At 34.8% G+C, this 14,108-nt stretch overlaps 2 protein-coding genes across 7 annotated transcripts; one reads left to right on the forward strand and one right to left on the reverse strand.

The window, feature by feature from the left end:
- Positions 1-436: 436 nt before the first annotated feature.
- Positions 437-13,922, reverse strand: SR (serine racemase). 6 transcript variants are annotated; one of them, XM_082896102.1, is made up of 8 exons: positions 13,609-13,750; positions 12,081-12,348; positions 11,848-11,934; positions 11,526-11,756; positions 7,816-7,889; positions 7,532-7,718; positions 6,093-6,342; positions 437-753 (listed from the first exon to the last, which is right to left on the reverse strand). In XM_082896102.1, exons 2-7 carry the CDS (start codon positions 12,254-12,256, stop codon positions 6,096-6,098), a joined length of 1,002 nt encoding a protein of 333 aa, XP_082752228.1. In that variant the 5' UTR covers positions 12,257-12,348; positions 13,609-13,750; the 3' UTR covers positions 437-753; positions 6,093-6,095. The 6 variants fall into 6 exon arrangements, with proteins under 6 accessions (XP_082752228.1, XP_082752233.1, XP_082752230.1 ...); XM_082896107.1 differs by having other exon boundaries at positions 12,081-12,285; positions 13,609-13,742; XM_082896104.1 differs by having other exon boundaries at positions 743-825.
- Positions 2,243-5,066, forward strand: LOC114268296 (tubulin beta-2 chain). The gene is made up of 3 exons (XM_028209430.2): positions 2,243-2,636; positions 2,804-3,073; positions 4,155-5,066. The coding sequence occupies exons 1-3, from the start codon at positions 2,243-2,245 to the stop codon at positions 4,832-4,834; spliced, it is 1,344 nt and encodes a 447-aa protein (XP_028065231.1). The 3' UTR covers positions 4,835-5,066.
- Positions 13,923-14,108: the final 186 nt, after the last annotated feature.

The following is a 14,108-nucleotide window of genomic DNA, read 5'->3' on the forward strand; positions in this document are numbered from 1 at the left end:
TAAAACCAAACTTCCGTCAAGCCCCAGCCGTTAACACTTCAGTCAAAAATTGAATTACACGTTGTCCCGTGCTATGTTTGATTAGAACATCCGAGCAAGGATCCTCTAGAGTGATTTTTTCCTAAAGTTTCCTAGAGTGCTACATTGTGTGGTTGAGATTTACTGGCAAGTCACATTAATTTTTCTGATGTGACTTGCCAGTAAATCTCAACCACACAATATAGCACTCTAGAAAACTTTAGGGAAATTTCACTCTAGAGGATCCTTGGTGAGAGCATCCTCACCAAAGCCCCTAAATTCCCTCCTTAGACCATCTCCAATGGTGAACTAAACTCAGCATCATATTTAAATTTTGATAAAAAACTCACTTTTTCACGCTCCAACGGTTGCACCAAAGTCATACCAAAATGAGAATTCAGTAAACAAGACATCAAACTGAGATCAAGACACAGATTTTACCAAATCACTGTTACTGACCGTTGAAAGTGATACACCGGTCAACCAACCAGTTACCCGGTCGGTTGACCAACCGGTCGCCCGGTTTCCTTTAAATTAGGTAGGTTCAAACCGGTCAAAAAAGGTTCAAACAGGTAAAAAAAAAAAAATTTTGCCTATCCGGTCGACCAGCCGGTCAACCAACCGGTCACCCACCTGCAAACAAAATAGCGTATGGATTCAGAGTCTTTGGATGAATTGGGAAGGATGAAGACAAAACAACGGAATTTCCATATTCCCACCTGAAGAGTCACCCACCTGCAAACAAAACAATTGATGAATTTCCATAATCCCACAAATTTGTAAATTATGTCCACAAGAGTCACCCACCTGCAAGCAAAAAAAAAAAATATATATATATATATTTATAGTTATCGGTCGACCAACTAGTCGACCCACAGAATTTGATACAGAATTTGATGAACCGTTGGAGCATGAAGTATTAAATTGAGGAAATGATTATTTTTTTACTCAAATTTGATGAAACATTAGATGAACCGTTGGAGATGCTCTTACTAACTTTAAGAGGTAAATGACTCATTATTCACTTGTATGAGATCTCTTAAATGATTCTTTAAATTAGTTTTTGCTACAGTGATTTTTTATTTTTAGAGTCATTGTAGCTCACTTATATATATATATATATATATATTTGCTTTGCTTTGTTTAGAGACTGCAGTACACATTTATGATTTTATTTTTTTTACAATTTATAATTAAAAATTATATTTTAATAAAATAAAGAAAAAATAGAGAGTTTGCTAATAGAATAGAGAAAGAATAGGGAGTCAGTTGGGAGAAGTAAATGAAAAAGTGATTCTTAAAATAAGAAATAAATTTTTTAATAATATTTTAGGATAAAATTTAAATAAGCTAGTGGGGCTGCTCTTAGTATTTTTTTCACTTTAGTTTTTACATTTTTCTTTTCATTTTAGTTATATATCTTTTAAGTTTTTCTTAATTTGTCTTTAAAATTAATTTCTATTCAAAATTTAAAAAAAAAAACATCACATTAATTATCACATGAAATAAAAATATTATTATATTAAAATTTAAATTTGTAATAAAAGCATGATTTATATATAATAAAATATTTTTTATTTCGTAATTATTTTTTTAATTTTTTTTAGATTGATGAAAGTCAAAATGAAACAAATGAATAAGAAATTCAGGAACCTTTGCACTATGAATAAGAATTTTTTTTTAATTTTTTATCACTAATTCTTCAAAATCGACGGTCATCCTAGTGAAGCAATCGAGCCATTGAATTGATGCTTGACATGACGTACAAGCTTCCGATCAAAGTGCTCAAGTAGATCACACACAAAGTGAATAATATGATCAAACTCAATAAAACGGTAATCTTGTAAAATTATATTAATAAATAATTTTTGAACCAGACAGGTCAAAGGCCAAAATCCTTAACAAATTCAACCGTACTATCAATATATTATTTCTTGTCTAATTTTAAATATAAATTATTAAATTAAAAAAAAATTGAATCATAAATAGTTATAGTAGAAAAAAATTAAAGGTCAAAATAAGAAAATGACGAAATAAAATGTAATTTATCCAAAATCAAACGGAGTTAACAGAAACAGCTATGTCCCTCCTATATATGTATATATAATATATCACTTTACCCTAATTTCATCACTCAAACTGTCCATCTCTCTCCTCTGTGCTTTTCACACTCTCTCTCTTTCTCTGCAACTCTCTCTCTCTCTCTCTCTCTCTCCCTACAAAGATGCGTGAGATTCTGCATATCCAAGGAGGCCAATGCGGGAACCAGATCGGAGCGAAGTTCTGGGAAGTGGTATGTGCAGAGCACGGGATCGACTACAGCGGCAAGTACAACGGTGACTCCGATCTACAGCTCGAGCGAGTCAATGTCTACTACAACGAAGCCAGCTGTGGCCGCTTCGTTCCCCGAGCCGTCCTCATGGATCTCGAACCGGGCACCATGGACAGCGTCCGCTCCGGTCCCTACGGCCAGATCTTTCGACCCGACAACTTCGTCTTCGGCCAGTCCGGCGCCGGCAACAATTGGGCCAAAGGTCACTACACCGAGGGAGCCGAACTCATCGACTCGGTTCTCGATGTCGTTCGCAAAGAAGCAGAGAATTGTGACTGTCTCCAAGGTAAGAATTGTAGTACAAGCAAGCTAGATCTGATCTGGCAACAACAACAACAATGGATACCGATTAGATAGATCTGGCTTCTACTAGAAATCTTCTGATCTAGTAGAAGCTAGATCTGATCTGTTAATAGCAATGCTTAACGCTAAATGTGTTTGGGATGGATTTAGGGTTTCAGGTGTGTCATTCGTTGGGAGGAGGTACTGGATCGGGGATGGGGACACTATTGATATCGAAGATTAGGGAGGAGTATCCGGATCGGATGATGCTGACTTTCTCCGTGTTTCCGTCGCCGAAGGTGTCCGATACGGTGGTTGAGCCTTACAACGCCACGCTCTCTGTGCATCAGCTAGTTGAGAACGCCGATGAGTGTATGGTTTTGGACAACGAGGCTCTCTATGATATTTGCTTCCGTACACTCAAGCTCACCACTCCCAGCTGTAAGTTTCTTTCTCTAATTACCACAATCAAATGAATATTTTATTTTGATTTTGATTTTGTTTTGTATTTTTACTTTTCTCAGCAATCAAACTCTACCGAGTTGGTTTTTATAATTTTCTCTTTTACATGTAAATTTAAACAGAATTTAGTAGTGTATATACTTAATAGAATGAGGTGTTTTTTGTTTCTTGATTTGAACGCGGTAGTTAGTGGTGTTCTGAATGTTGATTCTGATTGGAGTGGTTAATTTTTCGGTATCAAGTTCATATCGTATTTTCAATCAATAATGTAGTGAGAATTTTTACGGGTTTATGAAAAAATTTGACTCGCTTTTGTTAGTTAGTTATTTAGTTAGTTGAGAGACTTAGAGATATGATTCGCCTATGTTCTGTGACTCTCTATTTGTTTATTACGTAGTAACTTTGGAACTACCGAATAGAGTTGTTTACCAAATCCGAGAAGTTTGCAAACATATGTCCCAAAGTCTGTTGTATATTTAAACTTATCTCTTAAACAATGCACCTCCCTCATCTCTTGTTAGTCATATAGTGCATAACTTTAAGATTAAATTTATTTTTATAAAATGAAAAATTGTATTAAATTTATTATAGACTTTTTGAAATTTTGACCTAGAAGCATGTTTAAGAATACTATTTTATGAAACATGAATTTTTTAAATAAATTGAAAGCATTTGTTACTGAAAAATAAGATTTGAAATCATTTGGGTTTTGTGAAATAAATGTGAAGTCACGTGATGATGAGTCAAAGATTCTTTTCTATCTTCTTTGCACAAATACAGTTGTGATTTCACGAGTCTCTCTTCATCTTTCCTGCCCTTGGAGGAGGAATATATGCATGTGTATTTTGCTCTCTGACAGCTTGCTTGTGTTGTATTATTTTCTGTATGATGTGTGATACAAATGTTATATTTTAATGTTATACCATTTTCATCATCTAAAGGAACTATAGACAACAATTTACTGTGATTTTATGTTTTGGGACTTGAGTTCTATAACAAAATGTGATCCAGGTTTAGTAACCATTTTAACTTTGGAGACTAATGTTATTGTTTTGATCAGTTGGAGATTTGAACCATTTGATTTCTGCCACCATGAGTGGTGTCACCTGTTGCCTCCGGTTTCCTGGTCAGCTGAACTCTGATCTCCGCAAGCTTGCAGTCAACCTCATCCCATTCCCAAGGCTCCACTTCTTCATGGTTGGCTTTGCACCGCTCACATCTCGTGGGTCTCAGCAATACCGTGCCCTCACTGTTCCTGAACTCACCCAGCAGATGTGGGATGCCAAGAACATGATGTGTGCTGCTGATCCTCGTCATGGCCGCTACCTCACAGCATCAGCCATGTTCCGTGGCAAAATGAGCACCAAGGAGGTCGACGAACAAATGATCACCGTTCAGAACAAGAACTCATCGTATTTCGTTGAGTGGATCCCCAACAATGTGAAATCAACTGTTTGTGACATCCCTCCAACCGGTCTGAAGATGGCTTCGACATTCATTGGTAACTCAACCTCCATCCAAGAAATGTTCAGGAGAGTCAGTGAGCAGTTCACTGCTATGTTCCGTAGGAAGGCTTTCTTGCATTGGTACACTGGAGAGGGGATGGACGAGATGGAGTTCACGGAAGCTGAGAGCAACATGAATGATTTGGTTTCCGAGTACCAGCAGTATCAGGATGCAACTGCGGATGAGGAAGGGGAGTATGAAGAAGATGAGGAGGCCTATCATGATGAACCCTAAGAGACAGAAGACTAGTGTCTGAAATATAAGCCTCTTTGGTCAGTGGAATATGTGATTTTGTTGTGTAATGTGTTCTAATATTATGGGATTGCTTTGTTTTTCAATGTTGGATCCCAGTCTCTAGTGTCTGCTGCTGTCTTTGCTTTAAGATGTCATTCTCACAAATTATTGGCTTATGTTTTCTTGTTCTCAAGTACTAGTTTTCTATGCTAAAAATGGTCATTGGCTGTTCTCTGTTTTTGTGTTACGATTAGCTGAATTTGATTGCCTCTTTTTGTGAACCATCATATTCTTCTCAAGTCCACTGCTGTCTACCAGGCATTGCTATATATTCAAGAAAAAAAAAATGTTTAGAATTTTAATTATGTGGATTAAATTTATGTTTTGGAAATAGCCAATAATTTTTTGGTATACACATACACTAGGTTTAAATTTATATTATATATTTAAATTTTGAATATGTTATTTTAGATATGTAACATTTTTATAATAATATGCCCAAGAATTAATATCGATATGGATGCTACTATTTGTGATTGAGTAATGCTATAGATAAAACAAATTTATTACTAGACGCAGTAACCATTCGAGATTCTCTATTGCTAGAGTCCAATGAAGAATATGAAGTATGTAATAAGCTAAGGGTATGTTTGATTGGAAGGATTAAAGCATGGGATTGAGATTATTAATCCGTGGGCCCAATCATCCTATGTTTGTTTGGACATTTTGGTTTAGGATTATTAATCCAATGGATAATTAATCCAACAAATTTGTAGGATTATTAGTAATGGGGTAGGGGTGAGATAGCTAATACCACACTAATTTGATAGGATTATTAATACCTCACTATTAGTGTTGTGAATCAAACATGGCCTAAGTGAATAATAACTAGAATTTTACCCTTCCATGTCATGTAGAGATCTCGATAATGCCACCCCCACCAAGAATGTTTGGATCAGTTTCTTACTTTACCAAAAAAAAGAAAAGAAAAAAAGAAGTTGAAATGCATGCTGCTGTTCAGCAGAGTTTTGGCAAAGTTTCATGCGTGCAACGGGGAAACGAGAATGGCACCGTAAAAGGAAACTTAATTGTCATTTCACGACCAAGAGCAAATATTATTTGCCAAAAGAGGACTAACATTAATCAAGAACTAATAATGTACCTATAATTTAATGGAATCCCAAAGTATACAGTAAAATTCCTATGTCGCTGCAGTTGTTCAGAGTGGGAGGATTCCATCAAGCAAAAACTAGCATACCTTTCATTTAAGGAAGGAATCCCAAAGTACGCCCAGATCAACGTTGCCCCCTGAAAGTATAATTCCTATGTTGTTGCAGTCCTTCCACGCTAGATTGTTCCTAAAGTCATCGGACAGAACGGCTGCAAGGCCTATGGCGCCACTAGGCTCCACCGCAACCTTCAGAATCTCATAACAAAGTCTCATCGCTTCTATTATGTCCTTATCCTCCACGGTAATGATGTCATCAACAAAATCTCGTACAATAGGCCTGATTCCAATAAAAGACAGTTAGGTCTCCAAGACATTTAGTTGCAATAATTCGGATTTAAATGCACAACCTAGATAGCAAGGATCAATTCTGCAGAACAAGTAGAAAGTTAAAAGCGAATAAATTGCATCAAATGCTGTGTATGACATGTACAAAGCATCTTAAAACTACAAAAGAGTATGGAACTTTTTTTTATATGAAATTGATACAAAATTGTATGCCACGCCCAGAGGGGTGGGAGGTCAGGGAGGATGGAAGAGGGGTTGGGGAGGGCAGAGGAAGGTGGAAGAGGGGCTGCCAGCGCCAGGGAGAGGTTAGCTAGTGGTGGGGTTAGGGTTTGCACGGGAGAGGGAGAGAGAAGATAAAATGGGAAGGGTATTTTGGTTATTTTATAAAATTCTCACCTATTTGTAATAATTGTTCATCCTTCCATGTCTACTAAAATTATTTTTCATACCCCAACATTTTGTAATTAACTTTTCATCTTCCCATTTATTTGTAATTCTCCTAAAAAATTTAGAAAATGTAATTGATACAAAATTGACCAAACGTAACAGATATGAAGCATAGATACTTCGAAAAACTTGCCGTACATGTACCAGGTATTTACCCGCTTATGGTACTTCATATGGTACTTCTGCATACGTACCGAGTATACAAAACACATACTCAAATTTTGTCTTAATTTTTGGCGTACTCAGACGTACCTAGTATATACCCAAGCCGTATCGTTCCTCAGTTGAAACAATATTTTTTTTACTACAGAGATAAAACTCTTTTCCCTAGACTTCTTTTTTATTTTTTGTTTTATGCTTGATATGATTTTAAAATTAAACTACGATTTATAAATTATTTAATATATTGACATTTAATTTTGATTTATACCTTTACTTTTGACATTAAATGTTAATTGTAGGTTGGATCTTAACAAATTAAAACATTTAATTAATTTTTGCATTACTCTAAATTAAAAATAAATATTTTTTTACAAGCGTACCAAGCCGTACTTGTACCCTATTCTTTTTGAATTTTACAATATCGACATACCCTTATTGTACCAGTACTAATACTCGTATCCGTACTCATGCTTCATAGCGTAACAGTAAATAAATTTGGAGAGCCATGAATAAATAGACAAAGTATAGGTTTTCTTCTACACATTGTTTTGGTTACATAGTTTTGGCCTTACCAGGTAAGATCTCCAAGAAAAGCTCGAAGGCCGTCAGCAATGGTGTTTGTCTCGGGCAAAGTTATAATTCTACCGGCTCGTTTAGATTGAGCCGCATCATTTGCTCCCTTGGGTTCAGCAGCCAAAACTCGAATTGCAGGGTTGATGGACTTGGCAGCCAATGCCACCCCCGATATCAAACCGCCTCCTAAAATTTTCATTTGTAGAAAGAAAAACAGAGATTAACAAGAAAAACAATGTATAAGATGAAATGTGAACTTGACACCTCAAGTTATTGACCAAACCACTTATAGGAACTATTATAGTGTCTATCTGTGGGGCCTGCTCCAGAAGCTCCAGCGATATGGTGCCTTGTCCACTGCCAACCAATGCTTAATGTTATTATGTATCAGGAGAGAAAAAAAAATAGAGGACAATGTTGTCCAAAAAATGCTAATACCGTAGTGATTTACATTTTGAAATGCATGTTCTGAAATGATAAATTTAGTCCAAAACTATCTCAAATTTTTCCCTATTTATTTCCTTAATGCTGTGTTTGGATCCTGGATTTGGGTAAGCATCTATGTTACACAGACTCGGGTGCGGGTATTGGGTGCGGGTACGTATCTAGGGGTCGGGTACTTCAAAATTAAAAGGGCAAATTACAAACACCCCCCTCGAGGTTTGGTGAAAATACAAATTCCCCCCTGAGGTTTGAGAAATTACAAATTGCCCCTTGAGAGTCAAATTTTCATAACAAATTAGAAAAAATTAGGGGGGAATCTGTATGAAAATAAAAACCTCAGGGGGCAATTTGTTATGAAAATATAAACCTCAGGGGGTGGGATGTAATTTCTCAAACGTCAGGGGGGAATCTGTATTTTTACAAAACCTCGAGGGAGGTGTTTGTAATTTGCCCAAATTAAAAATTGAGGATACGTGGATATGGATTCAAACGAGGATACAGGTACGGGGATACGTTAAATATTTAATTTTTAAAATATGTTTATTATATAAAGATAAGTTAAATAGTTATTTTTTAAATATATTTATTATTTTTATCGTGTGTATTACTTTTATTGATAATTTTTCTGATTTATCTATATAATTTTTTTTTTACTTTTAATTGACATATATATTATAAATAACAAAAATATAATAAATAAGGAATAAATATTTTTTTTAATACATATTAATTATTTAATTTATTTTTTAAATAATGTGTTTTTATTAATTTTATTTTATTTTATTTTATATTATATAATATATGTATTTTTTTATTAACTGTTATAAATATAAGTATTATATATTATATAAGTATTATATATTATTTATATATTATATATATTATAAGTATTATATCTCATATCTTCGTATTATATCTTATATCTTCTATTCTATACATATGTATAAGATAAGACAGAGGCAAAAAGGAGAGAGAGAGAGAGAGAGAGAGCGAAGGCGAGAGACGCGATCTGGCCGAAGAGGCGATCGAGTGAGAGACGTGACTGGTTCGAAGGTCATCGACTGGTTCGAAGGTCATCGAAGTCGACTGCTGCGACTGGTTCAAAGGTCATCGAAGTCGACTGGTTCGAAGTCGCCGATCAGGATCCTCTCGCCGACCAGGTTTCTTTCTCTTCTCCTTTACTCTACGTCTTCTCTTCCATGCCGTATCCACTTCTTCCATGCCGTATCCCGTCGTCTGTATCCCGTACCCGTACCCGTGTCGTGTCGTGTCGACACGGGTACTTCGCCAAAACTGACGAGTCCGTGTAACGTAGGTAAGCATTTGGAAAAGGAAAGAGAAAATATGAGGGAAATGTTCACACTTTTTTCCTTTTACTTTCCAAATCATTATCCAAATCCATGATCAAAACACAATCTAAAGGTTTCCTTGGAGGGAAAAACAAATAAATATAATGAAGTAAAATTTAGGGAGAGTTGGAGCTTTGGAAGAACAAAATGAAAATAAATGGATTATAATGCTCCTAGAAATGTTTCTTTTACATTGTCAGTTTAAAAAATTATACTATATTATATTTTATTAGATGTCTAATCTTTAAAAGAAAATTCCTCTAGGAGTACCTTAAATACTAATATTGTAATCTATACAAGTCTACGCCTACGTTACGTGGACTCGGGTATGAGTGTCAGGTGCGAGTATGTATCTAGATGTCGGACTTGACAAACCTTTAAATGAGGGATACGCAGGTACGTCTAAAAAGTACCAAAAAATTAGACACTGGTACATAGATACGGCTAAATATGGATGTGTCAAAAAAATATTACGCATTTTTTAGGCATCGCACTAAAATATAAAATATAAAAATTATTTTAGGCATAAAATAATTTATATTAATATGATTTTATTATATATATATATAAATATTGAAAATAGATGATTTATTATATATATATATACTAAATAAAATAATAATTTATGTATATAATTATTTTATAATATAAATAATTTATATTAGATATGATTTTTTGTTATCAGTGAGAGAGAGAGAGAGAAGACAGATCAACGAGAGAAATCGAAAGAGGACAAGAAGAAAGAGATCGAGAGACGAGAGAAGACGATCGAGAGAGTAGCATCTAGCGAAGAAGATGAGATTGAAGTCGAGCGAAGAAGATGAGATCGAATATGAGATCGAAGTCGGCAAATCGAGATCGAGACCGAGCATCGAGCAAAGAAGATGAGATCGAAGTCGGCGATTAGGTTCTCTCTTTGCTCTCTCCTCTTTTGTTACTTCTGCCATATCCATTTGTAAAGAGCCGTATCCCGACTGTATCCCGCACCCGTGACGTGTCGTGTCGACACGGGTACCTTTGAAATTCCAAAGAGTCCTTGTAACGTAGGTCTACGCCCAAGGTTTTAAAAAGCAGCCGCAACCGTTACGTAACGCCGTTACGTAACGGTTTTGGCGGTTACCGCCACCCGTTACGGCCGCTTTTGCAGTGTGATTGAGATTCACAGATGTGTCGGTCGTAGCGGCTGCCGTAGCGGTCGTAACGGCGCCGTAACAGCCGTAACGGCTTGTTATGCACCGTTACATAACGGTTCCAAACTGTTTCTTTCAAAAAAACACACAAAAAAAAGCTGAAAATGGAGGAAGAGGGATAGAGAGAAGAGGGCAGATAAAGAGAGAAAATGGAAGAGCAAGAGATAAAGAGAGAAAAGAGAGAACATGAAGAACATGTTATTGATTTGTTGAAGCTGTAAGGCCTATGCTATTCTATTCAGCTGCTATCACTCAACCATTTTGTTTGTGTGTGTCTATTTATATATTATTTGAAAATAATAATAATAATAAGTGTGGTCATTATCTATTTGGCTTGTTTAAAATATGTATATATATATATATATATATATTTAGGCTCTTATTTATTCTCTTACTTTTATCATTGTTTATTTTATATATATAATAGTTAGTGATTGATTTTTTGTATAATATAAAGTTATTAATTATTAAAATAAAATGTAAAAAACTCAGTTTATAGTGATTTAAAAATATAAAATATATTGGATCATACTTAAAAATTTATAAAAATTGATCAATATTTATTTTTAACCCAATAAATATGATCATGGAAAAAAAATATGCGTATCAGTAAGTTTTTTTCAAATTGTGCGAAGAATAAAAAAATTCACGGTTCCGGTTACCGCAACCGTTACACCACGGCCTTTACACCCCGCAACCGCAACCGCGCCAACGCCACCGTTACGGCTACCGCAACCGTTTTTCAGAACCTTGTCTACGCCTATCATACCCTCTTTTTTTTTTTTTTTAGATGTGTCACTATCATATCACATTTTAAAGCATACGGTGTACCACGTTTTAGTTCTTGTTTCATGTACTGGAACAAGGTCATAGGCTAAGAAAGACTTTCAAGAAATGGAAGAGAATCCCCAATAGGGAATCATGAGAAAAATCAAGAATATTATGGAGGACATTCACATGACAAAATTCCATGTAACCGACAAAAATACAAAATAAATGCAAGTTAGCACCTTATGATGCGTCCGTCATTATATGGATGAACAAAAACTGCACCGGTTTCTTGCAACACTTTGGTTGCCATGTCCTCCCTTGACCTCATAGTGGGCTCACTCCAAATAACCTGGCCATTGTAACGTATGACATTCTCAACTTTGCATTTTGGAGCATTTTTGGGTATTACAATGTATGCTGCAATGCCCCGTAGTTTCGCAGCTAAAGATATTGCTGCTGCATGGTTACCACTAATTTTGAAGGACGTAATTAATCAGTGGACATTCAAGGGGGGAAAAATCAAAATCAACATTATGGGATATTGACAGGCGCAGAGCAAACCTGCTGTGAGTTACGACCCCTTTAGCTGCTTGATCATCATTGAGTGAGAATATAGCATTGCATGCACCACGAAATTTAAATGCTCCACTGATAAGCAACAGGGGAGAGGACACAAAGAAAGGCCTTAAGTTTCACGGAAAGCTATTTGAAGGTGAATAGAAAATAGTAAGAATGCAAAATCATACTTCACTTGGAAAATAAGTAGAAAATAACGTCATCATTTAGCTTCTCACCCTTTTTGAAAACATTCACATTTAAAGTGTAGCTTCCTTCCAGCAATAGAATTAAGAGTTTCTGAGGAGAGGACTGGTGTTTTGTGTATGAATGGACTGATGCGTACTTGCGCTTCTCTTATGGAGGAAATATCAGCAGCATACTTCTCATCTCTCATTTGGCTCTTTGTTTCCATTGGCACACCTCTTCTGAAAGAGTTTTGGTCTTGCAGGTGGTTGGGATTGGATCAATAACTTTCAATCACTCCAAAGACTTTTTATAGGATATCTAATTATTAAAAAAAAAAAAATGCCAAACATTGGCATCTATTCAGAAAAATATAGAATGGGAACTTGGTAATTAAAAAAGCCATGTTTTACAATAGGAAAAACTGAGTAAAGGGAATTAGAAAGAGTGAGACATGCATGATGAATGCATCAGTATGTGGGTGGTGGGTAAACATGAACCTAAATCACAAATGCCATTGACACCCACTATTGCCCTCATAATTTCATAAATGTCATTGACACATCATTCTAGATGTGTTTTTTGTGTAAGTTTTCTATTTGCAAGTCACTTTCCAATTACAAATGAGTATATAGGAGTGGTTTCAATAGTCTTAACTTTTGAGTCTAAAGAAATAAAACATAAGCCGACTTAGTGACTAATGATTATGAATCACACACCTAGTTCTTGTTGGACAGAAGTTTGTATTTCTGAAAGCATCTCCAATCCTTCATTTTTTTCATGAATAAGTGCTAAAAAATCATCTCCAATCCTTTCATCAAATCAAGAGAAAGTTATCTTTTTCATCAAATTGAGAAATCATCAAATATAAATTCGATGAAAATTTAAAAAGATGAAGCATTGGAGATGTGTTTTTTTATCAAATTTAATGAAAAGTGAAATTTGAGATAAGAGGGGAGTATTTTATTTATTATTTTAATTTTGAAGAAAATTTGATGAAAGGATTGGAGAATTCATATCAAATCAAGCTTTTTACTCAAATTTGTAATCAAATTATTTGAAAAAATTGGTGAAGGTTTGGGTTGGAGATGCTCTTAATCGCTTCCAAAAATATATATATAATGTTGATAAATGATAATTAAAGGTCAAATATAGTCTCTGCACATGCTAAAAAATACATTCTCTAGGGTGTCTCATCTTATGCAAATGTTCAAAAACACAAGCTCATCATTATTCTTCCCTAGATGGGTTAAACCAGTGCCAAAAAAAGAAGAAAAAACAAAATCAGTCAAAGGGTTTTTTGTTTGTAGCAAAAGAAAATTGACAAATTCCTAATCTCCAAAAGGGTTTTTCCCTACTCTTCTTCCCCAATATCCCACTCTCAATTTAGACATATAATTGAATAATTATGCAATTGGAACAATTCACCATGATAAGAACTCTAAGTTCTCTAAGAGCAGAGCAATTTGCACTTTAAATAGTTTCAAATTTCAAACAATTACTGTCAAATATTTTCATAATTATCTCCAAGTTTTTACAATCGAAACTGAAATCAAATGCGATAGAATGAATCAAACTTACAATAGTAGCCAGTAAGAAGATATTTCAATCACCAAGCGCATTCACTCCTTCACTTCTCTGCTCTAACCAATTGATTCTCTCTCTCTCTCTCTCTCTCTCTCTCTCTCCATTTTCATGGCATCTAATATAAACAGAACATATTTACCATTTTGGCCTCCGAAGCAAATGAAATAGTAAAGGATTGTTCTATTACAGAAAATTTAATCAAAAAAATCACAATTGAAATTCATTTTAAATATAAAACATGGATCACTCATTACTATTTTGGATAAATTTCTTGATGATTTGTGTGATTTCTTAGCTTTACTGATTTCAAACCCCCCCCCCCCCCCTTTTCTTTTCTTTTTTTTTTTGGTGCAAGGTAGTAACATAAAATGTTTAGCTAATAACAACTCATTGGGAGACACAAATAAATTTTTTTTTTTTTCTTTCTAAAAAGTGCAAGATTTTTTTTTTTAAATATTTTATTTCAAAATACTTTACATTAATTTTGAAACTCT

The sequence above is a fragment of the Camellia sinensis genome, chromosome 11 (genome assembly GCF_055761805.1).
Source record: "Camellia sinensis isolate YWXY chromosome 11, ASM5576180v1, whole genome shotgun sequence".
In the NCBI taxonomy this organism is placed as follows: Eukaryota; Viridiplantae; Streptophyta; class Magnoliopsida; order Ericales; family Theaceae; genus Camellia; species Camellia sinensis.

Bases quoted from the DNA above. Each gene is read 5' to 3' on its own strand.
- LOC114268296 (XM_028209430.2), top strand. From the start codon at position 2,243: ATGCGTGAGATTCTGCATATCCAAGGAGGCCAATGCGGGAACCAGATC. The intron at 2,637-2,803 runs GTAAGAATTGTA...GGATGGATTTAG, and splicing joins GAATTGTGACTGTCTCCAAG to GGTTTCAGGTGTGTCATTCG. The intron at 3,074-4,154 runs GTAAGTTTCTTT...TGTTTTGATCAG, and splicing joins CAAGCTCACCACTCCCAGCT to TTGGAGATTTGAACCATTTG.
- SR (XM_082896102.1), bottom strand. From the start codon at position 12,256: ATGGAAACAAAGAGCCAAATGAGAGATGAGAAGTATGCTGCTGATATT. The intron at 11,757-11,847 runs GTTTGCTCTGCG...CTTCAAAATTAG, and splicing joins GGGGTCGTAACTCACAGCAG to TGGTAACCATGCAGCAGCAA. The intron at 7,719-7,815 runs GTTTGGTCAATA...TGAAAATTTTAG, and splicing joins TATAATAGTTCCTATAAGTG to GAGGCGGTTTGATATCGGGG.